Source organism: Oncorhynchus keta, unplaced genomic scaffold (assembly GCF_023373465.1).
Source record: "Oncorhynchus keta strain PuntledgeMale-10-30-2019 unplaced genomic scaffold, Oket_V2 Un_scaffold_5444_pilon_pilon, whole genome shotgun sequence".
Classification (NCBI taxonomy): Eukaryota; Metazoa; Chordata; class Actinopteri; order Salmoniformes; family Salmonidae; genus Oncorhynchus; species Oncorhynchus keta.
In genome coordinates, this window is record NW_026290960.1 from 100,990 (window position 1) to 120,000 (window position 19,011).

The window sequence follows — 19,011 nt, forward strand, 5'->3', positions numbered from 1 at the left end:
GATGCTGAGGACACAGGACAGGTTACATACAGTATTATACAGATATATGATGTGGAACACTGTCCAGACTCACTGTCTCCTGATGCTGAGGACACAGGACAGGTTACATACAGTATTATACAGATATATGATGTGGAACACTGTCCAGACTCACTGTCTCCTGATGCTGAGGACACAGGACAGGTTACATACAGTATTATACAGATATATGATGTGTAACACTGTCCAGACTCACTGTCTCCTGATGCTGAGGACACAGGACAGGTTACATACAGTATTATACAGATATATGATGTGGAACACTGTCCAGACTCACGGTCTCCTGATGCTGAGGACACAGGACAGGTTACATACAGTATTATACAGATATATGATGTGGAACACTGTCCAGACTCACTGTCTCCTGATGCTGAGGACACAGGACAGGTTACATACAGTATTATACAGATATATGATGTGGAACACTGTCCAGACTCACTGTCTCCTGATGCTGAGGACACAGGACAGGTTACATACAGTATTATACAGATATATGATGTGGAACACTGTCCAGACTCACTGTCTCCTGATGCTGAGGACACAGGACAGGTTACATACAGTATTATACAGATATATGATGTGTAACACTGTCCAGACTCACTGTCTCCTGATGCTGAGGACACAGGACAGGTTACATACAGTATTATACAGATATATGATGTGGAACACTGTCCAGACTCACTGTCTCCTGATGCTGAGGACACAGGACAGGTTACATACAGTATTATACAGATATATGATGTGTAACACTGTCCAGACTCACTGTCTCCTGATGCTGAGGACACAGGACAGGTTACATACAGTATTATACAGATATATGATGTGGAACACTGTCCAGACTCACTGTCCCTGATGCTGAGGACACAGGACAGGTTACATACAGTATTATACAGATATATGATGTGGAACACTGTCCAGACTCACTGTCTCCTGATGCTGAGGACACAGGACAGGTTACATACAGTATTATACAGATATATGATGTGGAACACTGTCCAGACTCACTGTCTCCTGATGCTGAGGACACAGGACAGGTTACATACAGTATTATACAGATATATGATGTGGAACACTGTCCAGACTCACTGTCTCCTGATGCTGAGGACACAGGACAGGTTACATACAGTATTATACAGATATATGATGTGGAACACTGTCCAGACTCACTGTCTCCTGATGCTGAGGACACAGGACAGGTTACATACAGTATTATACAGATATATGATGTGGAACACTCTCCAGGTTCACTGTCTCCTGATGCTGAGGACACAGGACCATGTAGTAGGTGGATTATGTAAACACTGACAACACTCAACACTCCGGATCCTGATATCACAACACAGGACCACACAGTTAATATGTACTACGGATTCAGTGAAGAGCAGGCAAGACATGATAGCATGACCATTCTAGGGTCCACCAGACCAAGACAGACAGACATTACCTGTGCGTTGTCCAGAGGTTGCTCCAGCGTTGAGTTGGTGTCGCGGCGTTTGCGCCCCTTCTTGGGGTAACCGTTGATCTTACACTCGTAGCAGGCCTCAGGAGACAGATCGTTGTCACCCACCTCTGCTGCTCCTCCTCCTCCTCCTCCTCCTCCTCCTCCTCCTCCCCCCTGGCCCAGACTCACACCACTACCAAAGCCCACGCCTGACACACAGTGCCTGGAACACACAGAAAGGAGTCAATCACAAACACACAGGGCATAAAATCATACCCAAACACCATCTTGCCTATCCATGGGCTAGCTGACAACATCACCAAAACAATGTGCACACTTCAATGGGACAGGGGCCTATGTGTTGTTGTGATTGTGGATGGCCAGATAGCGACCAACAATGACAATAAAGTGACTCGTTTCAGCTAGTTTCATCTTGTTCTTGATACCATATCTTTTTTAGGGGTTTTGACTGATTTCATTACAATGCTAATATGGCTAAAATTCGCTAGCTAGCTAACCAACAACTGAAACGATGTATTTGAGAGACATTGTGCACATTTATATATGTTTTCAATAAATATCGGAGACAAAATGTAGTTTACATGTTGTCAACAATCTAAGCCAACCCTGTCTGTTCTGTCCCATAGTTACGCACGTGTTGGTTTTGTTGCTAAACAACAAACCCGTCTATCCATCAAAATTGATAATGATCAAACACGCACGCACGCACGCACGCACGCACACACACACACACACACACACACACACACAGTCTCAATCACTCACCCCTGTCCAGCGCGGTAGTATCCAGGTGGACAGCCACAGAGATACCCTCCGTCTGTGTTGGAACAGCCGTAGTTACATGGATTAGAGGAGGAGGAGCACTCGTTGATGTCACTGCACCCCCCCTGGTCTCCGTAGTTGAACCCAGTGGGACAGAGGCAACGGAAGCTCCCCAGGGTGTTATGGCACGACGCTCCCCCACAGATCTGAGTGTTCTGGCACTCGTTCTCATCTGACCACAGGAAGCAAACAACACAGACAGGAAGTCAACAAAACAAACAGATGTCAAATATGGGTCAAACCTCGGCCAGAGAACACAAACAATACTGAGAAACTCTTGAAGGGAATGAGGAAACCATCTGTAGTACCGGTTCATCTGATAAACATTGGCCGTGTTCTTTTTGGGAAAGGCCACTGAATATCAATGCTGTAATTCCCATCAGTAGAGTCAAGTTAAAGTGCCAGCGACTCAGTTATAACAACAATTTTCATGTAGGACAGTGACTCAGGGAGGGAGCTCTTCCAGTAATCTAGAGAGGAACAAGTTCAACTTCCAGGAAAGGGATGTAGATTTGATGTTGAGGGAGAGAGAAAGACAGAAGACAGACAGAGAGGGGGAGAGAAAGACAGAAGACAGACAGAGAGGGGGAGAGAAAGACAGAAGACAGACAGACAAGGGGGGAGAGAAAGACAGAAGACAGACAGAGAGGGGGGAGAGAAAGACAGAAGACAGACAGACAAGGGGGGAGAGAAAGACAGAAGACAGACAGAGAGGGGGGGAGAGAAAGACAGAAGACAGACAGACAAGGGGGAGAGAAAGACAGAAGACAGACAGACAAGGGGGAGAGAAAGACAGAAGACAGACAAACAGACAGGGGGAGAGAAAGACAGAAGACAAACAGACAGACAGGGGGAGAGAAAGACAGAAGACAGACAGACAGACAGACAGACAGACAGACAGACAGACAGACAGACAGACAGGGGGAGAGACAGGGGGAGACAGACAGACAGGGGGAGAGAAAGACAGAAGACAGACAGACAGGGGGGGAGAGAAAGACAGAAGACAGACAGACAGACAGACAGACAGACAGACAGACAGACAGACAGACAGGGGGAGAGAAAGACAGAAGACAGACAGACAGGGGGGGAGAGAAAGACAGAAGACAGACAGACAGGGGGGAGAAGGATTGAGAGAAAGAGAGAGAGAGTCTGTACCACTCACCGACACACTGGTTCCATTGATAGTGTTGTAGGTATCCCTGAGGACAGCTACACCGGTACCCTCCCACCAGGTTCTGACAGCCATGTTGACAACGGTGGCTACCATCACACTCATCCATATCTGCCAGGGAAACCACACACACACACAAACAAACACCCACACACACAGCATTACAATAGTTATGTGGCCATACAGTTATCTAACTGTACTGGATAGGTACAAGCAAAAAGGTGAAGTTTCTACCAAATCCCTGTTTATAGTGGAGTTATTGCCATATTGCCTATACCTATCTGATCATTTCAGATCCATATAAAGTGCCTAGGGGTATGGAGTCAGCTGATCCCGAGAGAAGCAGTGATTGGCTGACCTTCACAGCTCTGTCCATTGGGGTCCATTGAGAATCCTCTAGTACACTCGCAGTTGAAGCTGCCTGGGCTGTTCTGACACACACCATTAGAGCCACACAGAGCAGGGTCCGACCCACATTCATTATTATCTACAGAGAGAGAGAGAGACTTTCATTACTATCTACAGAAAGAGAGATTGACATTCATTACTATCTACAGAGAGAGAGACTCATTACTATCTACAGAGAGAGACATTACTATCTACAGAGAGAGAGAGAGAGAGAGAGACATTCATTACTATCTACATAGCGAGAGACACTCATTACTATCTACAGAGAGAGAGACTCATTACTATCTACAGAGAGAGAGAGAGAGAGACATTCATTACTATCTACAGAGAGAGAGACTCATTACTATCTACAGAGAGAGACATTACTATCTACAGAGAGAGAGAGAGACAATCATTACTATATACAGAGAGAGAGACACTCATTACTATCTACAGAGAGAGAGACTCATTACTATCTACAGAGAGAGAGACTCATTACTATCTACAGAGAGAGACATTACTATCTACAGAGAGAGAGACTCATTACTATCTACAGAGAGAGAGACACTCATTACTATCTACAGAGAGAGACATTACTATATACAGAGAGAGAGACTCATTACTATCTACAGAGAGAGACACTCATTACTATCTACAGAGAGAGAGACTCATTACTATCTACAGAGAGAGTGAGACATTACTATCTACAGAGAGAGAGAGACATTACTATCTACAGAGAGAGAGACATTCATTACTATCTTCGGAGAGAGAGAGACATTACTATCTACAGAGAGAGAGAGACATTACTATCTACAGAGAGAGAGAGACATTACTATCTACAGAGAGAGAGAGACATTACTATCTACAGAGAGAGAGAGTCTCATTACTATCTACAGAGAGAGAGAGAGACATTACTATCTACAGAGAGAGAGACATTCATTACTATCTACGGAGAGAGAGAGACATTACTATCAACAGAGAGAGAGAGACATTACTATCTACAGAGAGAGACATTCATTACTATCTACAAAGAGAGACATTACTATCTACAGAGAGAGACATTACTATCTACAGAGAGAAAGAGACATTACTATCTACAGAGAGAGAGACATTAATTACTATCTACGGAGAGAGAGAGTCTCATTACTATCTACAGAGAGAGAGAGAGACATTACTATCTACAGAGAGAGAGACATTCATTCCTATCTACAGAGAGAGAGACATTCATTACTATCTACAGAGAGAGAGAGAGAGAGAGAGACTCATTACTATCTACACAGAGAGAGAGAGACATTCATTACTATCTACAGAGAGAGAGAGAGAGAGACTCATTACTATCTACAGAGAGAGAGAGAGACATTACTATCTGGAAGGAGAGCGGGAGAAGAGAGGAGGAGAGAGGGGAGAGTGGGGGTGAGCGAGAGGTAGAGAGAGAAAGACCATTGGTCAACAACAGACTGTCTGAGTGACTTTACTGACTGACTGACTGGGTGCATCTGTTTGACCTTGGCCAGTGCAGGACCAATGGAATGGTCTCAAATATGCAACCTTCACCCACCTTGTTACTCGGGCTAGGTAAAACTAATTCACCACAGACTGACTGGCTGATTGACCAATGGACGGAGGGAGGCTGTCTAGCCACAAAGTCATGGGAGCTGAAGTGCGGAATGGAAAACCCCTGTTGTAACCATGGCAACAGACTGCAAAATTCCACAACAAGTCATTGTTAAGTTGTCATGGCGACAGTTCAGTTGAGCCCAATCTGATGTGTGATAGCAGACGGAGAACATTAAAGATACTTTTTATGGGGAGAGATGGAAGATAAGTGGCTACATTTGGTTGTTTGTAAAGCCTAGTCGAGTGGAGGAGGGAAGAGTTTGTGTGTGTGTGTGTGTGTTACCTATGCAGGCAGTATGGTGCTGGGTGAAGCCTGGAGGACATTTGCAGGTGAATCCTCCGATAGTGTTCACACACAGGAACTGACAGTTGTGCTGTTTGCTCTGACACTCATCCAGATCTGAGAGGAGGGGGAGAGAGAGAGAGAGAGAGAGAGAGAGGGGGGGATAGGGAGAGAGGGGTTAGAGAGAGGGGGATAGAGATAGAGGGGGATAGAGAGAGGGGGAAAGAGAGAGAGAGAGAGGGATAGAGAGAGAGAGAGGGGGAAAGAGAGAGAGAGAGAGAGAGGGGGGGGGGATAGAGAGAGGGGGAAAGAGAGAGAGAGAGAGAGAGAGAGAGAGAGAGAGAGAGAGAGAGAGAGAGAGAGGGGGATAGAGAGAGGGGGATAGGGAGAGAGGGGATAGAGAGAGGGGGGATAGAGAAAGAGGGGGATAGAGAGAGGGGGAAAGAGAGAGAGATAGAGAGAGAGGGGGATAGAGAGAGGGGGATAGAGAGAGAGAGGGGATAGAGAGAGAGGGGGATAGAGAGAGAGAGGGATAGAGAGTGAGGGGGATAGAGAGAGAGGGGGATAGAGAGAGAGGGGGATAGAGAGAGGGGGAAAGAGAGAGGGATAGAGAGAGAGGGGGATAGAGAGAGAGGGGGATAGAGAGAGTAAAGGTTAGATTCCAGCTCCACAACTGTATAGAGTTAGTTTCCAGTCCTTCTCCTGTCAGTGACCTGTTGATGAACTGCCACAGAACCAGACCCTGGAAACATGGTGGAAACCAGGCGGACAGTTTGTGCGTGTGTCTGAATGTGTGTGTCTGAGTGTGTTTGTGTGTATGTGTCTGTGTGAGTGACTGAGTGTGTATGTGTGTCTGAGTGTGTGTGTCTGTGCGTGTCTGTGTGCGTGAGCATGTGTAGATACTGCCCAAGGGTAAACATAGCTGTCGCCAAGAGTGGTAATGAGCAATATGGACTAATTATGTTTGTATAAACTCCCCAAACTGACCATACACACTGATAAACACATGACCTACCAGACGCAACAGATCACAATCTCTGCTCACCACATACACAGAAATGCACACACTGTGTGTGTGAGGCTGTCACTGTGACTGTGTGTGTGTCTGTGCATGTCTCACCTCGGCAGCTCTTGCCGTCCTCCTGCAGGATGTATCCTCTGGGACAGGAACAGAGGTAGCTTCCCTCTGTGTTCTTACAGAGGAAGTTACACGGCTTAGGAGCCTGCACACACTCATCCATATCTACACAGGAGAGACAAGTTACACTCATCCATATCTACACAGGAGAGACACGTTACACTCATCCATATCTACACAGGAGAGACAAGTTACACTCATCCATATCTACAAAGGAGAGACAAGTTACACTCATCCATATCTACACAGGAGAGACAAGTTACACTCATCCATATCTACACAGGAGAGACAAGTTACACTCATCCATATCTACACAGGAGAGACAAGTTACACTCATCCATATCTACACAGGAGAGACCAGTTACACTCATCCATATCTACACAGGAGAGAGACAAGTTACACTCATCCATATCTACACAGGAGAAAGACAAGTTACACTCATCCATATCTACACAGGAGAGAGACAAGTTACACTCATCCATATCTAGAGAGGAGAGAGACAAGTTACACTCATCCATATCTACACAGGAGAAAGACAAGTTACACTCATCCACATCTAGAGAGGAGAGAGAGAAGTTACACTCATCCATATCTAGAGAGGAGAGAGAAGTTACGCTCATCCATACCTAGACAGGAGAGAGAGAAGTTACACTCATCCACATCTAGAGAGGAGAGAGAAGTTACACTCATCCACATCTAGAGAGGAGAGAGAGAAGTTACACTCATCCACATCTACACAGGAGAGAGAGAAGTTACACTCATCCATATCTACACAGAAGAGAGAGAAGTTACACTCATCATATCTACACAGGAGAGAGAGAAGTTACACTCATCCATATCTACACAGGAGAGAGACAAGTTACACTCATCCATATTTACACAGGAGAGAGACAAGTTACACTCATCCATATCTAGAGAGGAGAGAGAAGTTACACTCATCCATATCTAGAGAGGAGAGAGAAGTTACACTCATCCATATCTACACAGGAGAGAGAAGTTACACTCATCCACATCTACACAGGAGAGAGAGACGTTACACTCATCCATATCTACACAGGAGAGAGAAGTTACACTCATCCATATCTAGAGAGGAGAGAGAAGTTACACTCATCCATATCTAGACAGGAGAGAGAGAAGTTACACTCATCCACATCTAGAGAGGAGAGAGAAGTTACACTCATCCACATCTAGAGAGGAGAGAGAAGTTACACTCATCCATATCTACACAGGAGAGAGAAGTTACACTCATCCACATCTACACAGGAGAGAGAGACGTTACACTCATCCATATCTACACAGGAGAGAGAAGTTACACTCATCCATATCTAGAGAGGAGAGAGATAAGTTACACTCATCCATATATACACAGGAGAGGCAAGTTACACTCATCCATATCTACATAGGAGAGACCTGTTACACTCATCCATATCTACACAGGAGAGAGACAAGTTACACTCATCCATATCTACACAGGAGAAAGACAAGTTACACTCATCCATATCTACACAGGAGAGAGACAAGTTACAGTCATCCATATCTAAACAGGAGAGAGACAAGTTACACTCATCCATTTCTAGAGAGGAGAGAGAGAAGTTACACTCATCCATATCTACACAGGAGAGAGAGAAGTCACATTCATCCACATCTACACAAGCGAGAGAGAAGTTAAACTCATCCACATCTAGAGGAGAGAGAAGTTACACTCATCCACATCTAGAGAGGAGAGAGAGAAGCTACACTCATCCATATCTACATAGGAGAGAGAAGTTACACTCATCCATATCTAGACAGGAGAGAGAGAGAGAAGTCACATTCATTCACATCTACACAAGCGAGAGACAAGTTACACTCATCCACATCTAGAGGAGAGAGAAGTTACACTCATCCACATCTACACAGGAGAGAGACAAGTTACACTCATCCATATCTACACAGGAGAGAGAGAAGTCACATTCATCCACATCTACACAAGCAAGAGAGAAGTTACACTCATCCACATCTAGAGGAGAGAGAAGTTACACTCATCCACATCTAGAGAGGAGAGAGAGAAGCTACCCTCATCCATATCTACACAGGAGAGAGAAGTTACACTCATCCATATCTACACAGGAGAGAGAGAAGTTACACTCATCCATATCTACACAGGAGAGAGACAAATTACACTCATCCATATTTACACAGGAGAGAGACAAGTTACACTCATCCATATCTAGAGAGGAGAGAGAGAAGTTACACTCATCCATATCTAGAGAGGAGAGAGAAGTTACACTCATCCATATCTACACAGGAGAGAGAAGTTACACTCATCCACATCTACACAGGAGAGAGAGACGTTACACTCATCCATATCTACACAGGAGAGAGAAGTTACACTCATCCATATCTAGAGAGGAGAGAGATAAGTTACACTCATCCATATATACACATGAGAGGCAAGTTACACTCATCCATATCTACATAGGAGAGACCTGTTACACTCATCCATATCTACACAGGAGAGAGACAAGTTACACTCATCCATATCTACACAGGAGAAAGACAAGTTACACTCATCCATATCTACACAGGAGAGAGACAAGTTACACTCATCCATATCTAGAGAGTAGAGAGAGAAGTTACACTCATCCACATCTGCACAGGAGAGAGAGAAGTTACACTCATCCACATCTACACAGGAGAGAGACAAGTTACACTCATCCATATCTACACAGGAGAGAGAAGTCACATTCATCCACATCTACACAAGCGAGAGAGAAGTTAAACTCATCCACATCTAGAGGAGAGAGAAGTTACACTCATCCACATCTAGAGAGGAGAGAGAGAAGCTACACTCATCCATATCTACACAGGAGAGAGAAGTTACACTCATCCATATCTAGACAGGAGAGAGAGAGAAGTCACATTCATTCACATCTACACAAGCGAGAGACAAGTTACACTCATCCACATCTAGAGGAGAGAGAAGTTACACTCATCCACATCTACACAGGAGAGAGACAAGTTACACTCATCCATATCTACACAGGAGAAAGAGAAGTCACATTCATCCACATCTACACAAGCGAGAGAGAAGTTACACTCATCCACATCTAGAGGAGAGAGAAGTTACACTCATCCACATCTAGAGAGGAGAGAGAGAAGCTACCCTCATCCATATCTACACAGGAGAGAGAAGTTACACTCATCCATATCTACACAGGAGAGAGAGAAGTTACACTCATCCATATCTACACAGGAGAGAGAGACGTTACACTCATCCATATCTACACAGGAGAGAGAAGTTACACTCATCCATATCTAGAGAGGAGAGAGACAAGTTACACTCATCCATATATACAGAGGAGAAAGAGAGAGAAAGACAAGTTACACTCATCCACATCTGTTACACTCATCCACATCTGCACAAGAGAGAGAGAAGTTACACTCATCCACATCTACACAGGAGAGAGACAAGTTACACTCATCCATATCTACACAGGAGAGAGAAGTCACATTCATCCACATCTACACAAGCGAGAGAGAAGTTACACTCATCCACATCTAGAGGAGAGAGAAGTTACACTCATCCACATCTACACAGGAGAGAGACAAGTTACACTCATCCATATCTACACAGGAGAGAGAGAAGTCACATTCATCCACATCTACACAAGCGAGAGAGAAGATACACTCATCCACATCTAGAGGAGAGAGAAGTTACACTCATCCATATCTAGACAGGAGAGAGAGAAGTTACACTCATCCACATCTAGAGAGGAGAGAGAAGTTACACTCATCCACATCTAGAGAGGAGAGAGAAGTTACACTCATCCACATCTACACAGGAGAGAGACAAGTTACACTCATCCACATCTACACAGGAGAGAGAGAAGTTACATTCATCCATATCTACACAGGAAAGAGACAAGTTACAATCATCCATATCTACACAGGAGAGAGACAAGTTACACTCATCCACATCTGGAGAGGAGAGAGAAGTTACACTCATCCACATCTAGAGAGGAGAGAGAAGTTACACTCATCCACATCTACACAGGAGAGAGACAAGTTACACTCATCCACATCTACACAGGAGAGAGAGAAGTTACATTCATCCATATCTACACAGGAAAGAGACAAGTTACAATCATCCATATCTACACAGGAGAGAGACAAGTTACACTCATCCACATCTACACAGGAGAGAGAGAAGTTACACTCATCCATATCTACACAGAAGAGAGAGAAGTTACACTCATCCATATCTACACAGGAGAGAGAGAAGTTACACTCATCATATCTACACAGGAGAGAGAGAAGTTACACTCATCCATATCTACACAGGAGAGAGGGAGGAGAAAGCCTGGTCAAAGGTAGTGCACTAAGTAGGAAATAGATTGTGATTTGGGGTTGGACCTTAGACAGTGTTAGTGTCGTAGTCTTACCCACACACAGGGTGCCAGTGATATCTGTGGTGTACCCAGTTTTACACACACAACTGTAGGAGCCCAGGCTGTTGACACACTGTCCGTTCACACACAGGTTCCCCATCACACGACACTCATCTATGTCTGAGGGAGAGAGAGTCCTGTCAACTACAACATTATCATAATAAACACACACTTATCAACATTATCATAATAAACACACACTTATCAATATCTGAGGGAGAGAGAGTCCTGTCAACTACAACATTATCATACTTATAAACTACAACACATAATATCAATGTCTGAGGGGGAGAGTCCTGTCAACTACAACATTATCATAATAAACACACACTTATCAATATCTGAGGGAGAGAGAGTCCTGTCAACTACAACATTATCATAATAAACACACACTTATCAATGTCTGAGGGAGAGAGAGTCCTGTCAACTACAACATTATCATAATAAACACACACTCATATGTCTGAGGGAGAGTCCTGTCAACTACAACATTATCATAATAAACACACACTCATATGTCTGAGGGAGAGAGAGTCCTGTCAACTACAACATTATCATAATAAACACACACTCATCTATGTCTGAGGGAGAGAGAGTCCTGTCAACTACAACATTATCATAATAAACACACACTCATCTATGTCTGAGGGAGAGAGAGTCCTGTCAACATTATCATAATAAACAACATTATCATAATAAACACACAACATTATCATAATCTTATATGTCTGAGGGAGAGAGAGTCCTGTCAACTACAACATTATCATAATAAACACACACTTATCAATATCTGAGGGAGAGTCCTGTCAACTACAACATTATCATAATAAACACACACTTATCAATGTCTGAGGGAGAGAGAGTCCTGTCAACTACAACATTATCATAATAAACACACACTTATCAATGTCTGAGGGAGAGAGAGTCCTGTCAACTACAACATTATCATAATAAACACACACTCATCTATGTCTGAGGGAGAGAGAGTCCTGTCAACTACAACATTATCATAATAAACACACACTTATCTATGTCTGAGGGAGAGAGAGTCCTGTCAACTACAACATTATCATAATAAACACACACTTATCAATGTCTGAGGGAGAGAGAGTCCTGTCAACTACAACATTATCATAATAAACACACACTTATCAATGTCTGAGGGAGAGTCCTGTCAACTACAACATTATCATAATAAACACACACTTATCAATGTCTGAGGGAGAGAGAGTCCTGTCAACTACAACATTATCATAATAAACACACACTCATCTATGTCTGAGGGAGAGAGAGTCCTGTCAACTACAACATTATCATAATAAACACACACTTATCAATGTCTGAGGGAGAGAGAGTCCTGTCAACTACAACATTATCATAATAAACACACACTTATCAATGTCTGAGGGAGAGAGAGTCCTGTCAACTACAACATTATCATAATAAACACACACTCATCTATGTCTGAGGGAGAGTCCTGTCAACTACAACATTATCATAATAAACACACACTTATCAATGTCTGAGGGAGAGTCCTGTCAACTACAACATTATCATAATAAACACACACTTATCAATGTCTGAGGGAGAGAGAGTCCTGTCAACTACAACATTATCATAATAAACACACACTCATCTATGTCTGAGGGAGAGTCCTGTCAACTACAACATTATCATAATAAACACACACTTATCAATGTCTGAGGGAGAGTCCTGTCAACTACAACATTATCATAATAAACACACACTTATCAATGTCTGAGGGAGAGAGAGTCCTGTCAACTACAACATTATCATAATAAACACACACTTATCAATGTCTGAGGGAGAGAGAGTCCTGTCAACTACAACATTATCATAATAAACACACACTTATCAATGTCTGAGGGAGAGAGAGTCCTGTCAACTACAACATTATCATAATAAACACACACTTATCAATGTCTGAGGGAGAGAGAGTCCTGTCAACTACAACATTATCATAATAAACACACACTTATCAATGTCTGAGGGAGAGTCCTGTCAACTACAACATTATCATAATAAACACACACTTATCAATGTCTGAGGGAGAGAGAGTCCTGTCAACTACAACATTATCATAATAAACACACACTTATCAATGTCTGAGGGAGAGAGAGTCCTGTCAACTACAACATTATCATAATAAACACACACTCATCTATGTCTGAGGCAGAGTCCTGTCAACTACAACATTATCATAATAAATACACACTCATCTATGTCTGAGGGAGAGAGAGTCCTGTCAACTACAACATTATCATAATAAACACACACTCATCTGCATTTGCCTGAGTAGTCCTCAGGTAGATCCCAACCGCCCATAAAGTGGAGGTAGTTTGGTGAGACCTGAAGACAATGTGATGTCACAGAGCTATTGCCTCGGCTTTAGCTCAGTGGACGAGTGATTGTGTACCATCCATGGTGCAGGGTTGTGTATAGATATGAGTGAGTATTTCTACCTTTGCCGTCTGTTGTGTATCCGGGCCCCAGTGGACACATCTTCTTGTAGTGTGTGGTCCCAGGAAGAGGACACAGCTCACAGTTAGAGCCCCAGCCTCGTCCTCCGTCACAGCAACACTCAGACTTAGTCACACTGTTCCTGCTACTGGACTGCATCTGGCACAGTGTAGTCAACACCTCCGTGAAACACAGTCCCTGGCGGTTATCTAGATGAGAGGGAGAGGGAGAGAGTGAGTGAGAGATAGAGTGAGAGTGTGAGTGAGAGAGATGTAGGGAAAGGGGTGTATTTACCTATACATTCAGTCTGTGTAGGGTTGGCGCTGAAGCCTTGGTCACACCTGCAGCGATAGCTTCCAACCGTGTTCTCACAACGACCGTTCTCACAGATACCTGGCTTAGCAGAGCATTCGTTCAGATCTACACACACACACACACACACACACACACACACACACACACACACACACACACACACACACACACACACACACACACACACACACACACACACACACACACACACACACACACACACACACACACACACACACACACACACACACACACACACACACACACACACACGGTGGAGATGTAGTGATTAAATCCAGAACAGATCTGCAGGGTAGTCTGCATAAAACTATATCAGATATTGTGAGATGAATGTCAGTTTATTGCAGTAGTTCACCAGATGGACAAATCCCCATGAAGTGTGATGGTTCTAACCTCAACGGAACCCTACATGAACTACAGATCCATTAGTACATTTATTGTTTGCTACTACAAGTAGATGATAGGAATATTGTGTGTGTGTACATTGTATGGGATCATACTCCTCTTTGGTGTCTTGGTAAGTTTGGTGTATATGTGAATTGAATAACTCCATAACATAGACCAGCCATGAACTGGTGATAAAACCAGAATTGTATGTGTTAGTGTGTGTGTCTTACCTATGCAGCCCTCTCCGTTAGGGGCCCGTGTGTAACCAGGGTTACAGATACACATGTAGGTCCCGATGAGGTTCTTACAGCGCATCCCTCTGCTCTCACAGTCATCCAGCCCATCCTCACACTCATTCTGGTCTGCAGGGGAGGGGAGAGAACACACACCATGAGTGTGTGTACAATAATGTGTGTGCTTGTATCTGAGTGTGTGTGTGTGAGCATGCGTGCATTTGTGCACGAGTGTGTGTCGAAGCTTGTGTGTGTGTGTGTGCGCGTGTGCATGTGTGTATGTGTGTGACAAAGTGCTTTCCTGGGTAACAGAGGATGTGTGTTTCCAGCCCTCCCAGAGTATATAAAGGTCTGTTTATAATAGTAATGTAAATACCAGCCTATAGTCCACACAGTGACATCTTCCTCCTGTCTCCTGTCTGTCTCTGACTCAACACTGGTTCCCTCTCCTCCCCTTGTAAAACCCTTGTTATGCTCTCTCTCTCCCACACAGTGTTTAGAAAGTCTTATTCCGATACAGAGAGTTGAGGCAGGGGTGAGGTGGAGACTCCAAGCCTTATGTAAGATGGTAGATAGCTGAAGCCTCATACAGTGACGTCACCGGGGATGAGAAGTAACTGTCACCTCAGAATCCTAAAAGACATTTCTGGTTTAGCTGCACTGTACTGACAACAGACTATGGAATGTTGAATGATTCTCTACATTCCCATAGTCCCTGCTATACCTACAGTCTCTACAGTCCATTTAGTATCTATAGCAGATTCCAGTCCCTGCTGTACCTACAGTCTCTACAGTCCATTTAGTATCTATAGCAGATTCCAGTCCCTGCTGTACCTACAGTCTCTACAGTCCATGTAGTATCTATAGCAGATTCCAGTCCCTGCTGTACCTACAGTCTCTACAGTCAATTTAGTATCTATAGCAGATTCCAACCCTAGTAGATATCCTACAGTCCCTACGGCCTATAGTAGATATCTATAGCAGATTCCAGTCCCCACAGGCCTATAGTAGATATCTATAGCAGATTCCAGTCCCAGTCCTATAGTAGATATCTATAGCAGATTCCAGTCCCTGCTAGATATCTATATTCCAGTCCCTACGGCCTATAGTAGATATCTATAGCAGATTCCAGTCCCACGGCCTTAGTAGATATCTATAGCAGATTCCAGTCCCTACAGCCCATTTAGATATCTATAGCAGATTCCAGTCCCTGCTGTACCTACAGTCTCTACAGTCCATTTAATATCTATAGCAGATTCCAGTTCCTAATATCTGATTCCAGTCCCCTACAGTCTCTACAGTCCATTTAGTATCTATAGCAGATTCCAGTCCCTGCTGTACCTACAGTCTCTACAGTCCATTTAGTATCTATAGCAGATTCCAGTCCCTGCTGTACCTACAGTCTCTACAGTCCATTTAGTATCTATAGCAGATTCCAGTCCCTGCTGTACCTACAGTCTCTACAGTCCATTTAGTATCTATAGCAGATTCCAGTCCCTGCTGTACCTACAGTCTCTACAGTCCATTTAGTATCTATAGCAGATTCCAGTCCCTGCTGTACCTACAGTCTCTACAGTCCATTTAGTATCTACAGCAGATTCCAGTTCCTGCTGTACCTACAGTCTCTACAGTCCATTTAGTATCTATAGCAGATTCCAGTCCCTGCTGTACCTACAGTCTCTACAGTCCATTTAGTATCTATAGCAGATTCCAGTCCCTGCTGTACCTACAGTCTCTACAGTCCATTTAGTATCTATAGCAGATTCCAGTCCCTGTTGTACCTACAGTCTCTACAGTCCATTTAGTATCTATAGCAGATTCCAGTCCCTGTTGTACCTACAGTCCATTTAGTATCTATAGCAGATTCCAGTCCCTGCTGTACCTATAGGCCCTAAAGTAAGATATCTATAGTATATTATAAACTGGGTGATTCGAACCCTGAATGCTGATTGGCTGACAGCCATGGTATATCAGACCGTATACCATGGGTATAACTGTCACGCCCTGACCTTAGTTATCTTTGTTTTCTTTATTATTTTGGTTAGGTCAGGGTGTGACAAGGGTGGTTGGTTTAGTTTTTGTATTGTCTAGGTGTTTCCCCTGTCTAGGGTTTTTTGTATAACTATGGGGTTTTAGTATGTCTAGGTATATGTAGGTCTATGGTGGCCTGAATTGGTTCCCAATCAGAGACAGCTGTTTATCGTTGTCTCTGATTGGGGATCCTATTTAGGTTGCCATTTTTCCATTTTGGTTTTGTGGGTTATTGTCTACGTGTAGTTGCCTGTCAGTACGCGTGTATCATAGCGTCTGTGTTGTTTTGTATAGATTGGTCAGAGTTTATTCTTCATTATAAGAAGTATGTATTCTTATCACGCTGCGCATTGGTCTCCTTGTTATGACGAACGTGACAATAACAAATAAATGTTTACTGCTCTAATTACATTGGTAACCAGTTTATAATAGCAATAGGCACTCTGTGACTTGTGCTTATGAACAGCCCTTAGCCGTGGTACATTGGCCCTATACTACACCCCTTAGGCCTTATTGCTTAAATCCAGTCCCTATTTGTCTATAGCAGATTCCAGTCCCTACGGCCTATAGTAGATATCTATAGCAGATTCCAGTCCCTACAGGCCTATAGTAGATATATATAGCAGATTCCAGTCCCCACAGGCCTATAGTAGATATCTATAGCAGATTCCAGTCCCTACGGCCTATAGTAGATATCTATAGCAGATTCCAGTCCCTACGGCCTATAGTAGATATCTATAGCAGATTCCAGTCCCCACAGGCCTATAGTAGATATATATAGCAGATTCCAGTCCCTACAGGCCTATAGTAGATATCTATAGCAGATTCCAGTCCCTACGGCCTATAGTAGATATCTATAGCAGATTCCAGTCCCTACGGCCTATAGTAGATATCTATAGCAGATTCCAGTCCCTACGGCCTATAGTAGATATCTATAGCAGATTCCAGTCCCTACAGGCCTATAGTAGATATCTATAGCAGATTCCAGTCCCTACAGGCCTATAGTAGATATCTATAGCAGATTCCAGTCCCTACGGCCTATAGTAGATATCTATAGCAGATTCCAGTCCCTACGGCCTATAGTAGATATCTATAGCAGATTCCAGTCCCTACGGCCTATAGTAGATATCTATAGCAGATTCCAGTCCCTACGGCCTATAGTAGATATCTATAGCAGATTCCAGTCCCTCGCCTATAGTAGATATCTATAGACATTTCCAGTCCGTAGGAACCAATCAGATATCTATAGCAGATTCCAGTCCACACAGGCCTAAGTAGATTCTGGGAACAGATTCACATCTGGAGACTATAGTAGATATCTATAGCAGATTCCAGTCCCTACGGCCTAGAGTAGATATCTATAGCAGATTCCAGTGAGGGAGAAGATAAGAGCAGATTCAGTTACGGGGAAGGTAGAAATCTATAGCAGATTCCAGTGTGCTAGCCTATAGTAGATATCTATAGCAGTTCTTCCTAGTACCTCTGCACATCCTCTTTCTTCACGTAGCCTATGGACATTTACACTAGGGAACCAATCACCTAGTATGCTACATAGCAAAAGGTTCTGGGAACACTCATTCACATCTACATAGGTTTCTTCCTAGTATGGGGTGAGGAGAAGATAAGAGAAAGGTCAGAGTATGCTACATAGGGTTATTCCTAGTATGCTACATAGGGTATTGCTAGTATGCTACATAGGGTTATTCCTAGTACGCTACATAGGTTTCTTCCTAGTATGCTACATAGGGTTATTCCTAGTATGCTACATAGGTTTCTTCCTAGTATGCTACATAGGTTTCTTCCTAGTATGCTACATAGGGTTCTTCCTAGTATGCTACATAGGGTTCTTCCTAGTATGCTACATAGGTTTCTTCCTATAATAATAATAATAATATATGCCATTTAGCTGACACTTTTATCCAAAGCGACTTACAGTCATGTGTGCATACATTCTACGTATGGGTTATCGAACCCAGTATGGCTACAAGCGTTTCTTACCAACTGAGCCACAGAAGGACCTAGTATGCTACATACTAGTTCCTAGTATGCTACATAGGGTTCTTCCTAGTATGCTACATAGGGTTATTCCTAGTATGCTACATAGGGTTATTCCTAGTATGCTACATAGGTTTCTTCCTAGTATGCTACATAGGGTTCTTCCTAGTATGCTGCATAGGGTTCTTCCTAGTATGC

The 19,011-nt window shown here is 43.4% G+C and overlaps 1 protein-coding gene and 1 long non-coding RNA gene across 4 annotated transcripts in view; one reads left to right on the forward strand and one right to left on the reverse strand.

The window, feature by feature from the left end:
• fbn1 (fibrillin 1) overlaps window positions 1–19,011 on the reverse strand; it is a 170,125-nt gene that overhangs the window by 2,121 nt on the left and 148,993 nt on the right. The window contains 12 exon segments of the mRNA XM_052516796.1: window positions 1,484–1,703; window positions 2,267–2,495; window positions 3,486–3,605; window positions 3,853–3,981; window positions 5,782–5,898; window positions 6,902–7,024; window positions 11,345–11,470; window positions 13,834–14,040; window positions 14,126–14,251; window positions 14,785–14,916; window positions 18,299–18,313; window positions 18,316–18,402. Coding sequence (XP_052372756.1) covers window positions 1,484–1,703; window positions 2,267–2,495; window positions 3,486–3,605; window positions 3,853–3,981; window positions 5,782–5,898; window positions 6,902–7,024; window positions 11,345–11,470; window positions 13,834–14,040; window positions 14,126–14,251; window positions 14,785–14,916; window positions 18,299–18,313; window positions 18,316–18,402 — 1,631 coding nt within the window.
• Window positions 133–1,055, forward strand: LOC127929127 (uncharacterized). Of its 3 annotated transcripts, none has more exons than XR_008133293.1 (4): window positions 135–264; window positions 346–588; window positions 670–831; window positions 912–1,055. It is a non-coding gene; the product is annotated as an uncharacterized LOC127929127 (long non-coding RNA). The 3 variants fall into 3 exon arrangements; XR_008133294.1 differs by having other exon boundaries at window positions 427–588; XR_008133295.1 differs by having other exon boundaries at window positions 133–264; window positions 508–750.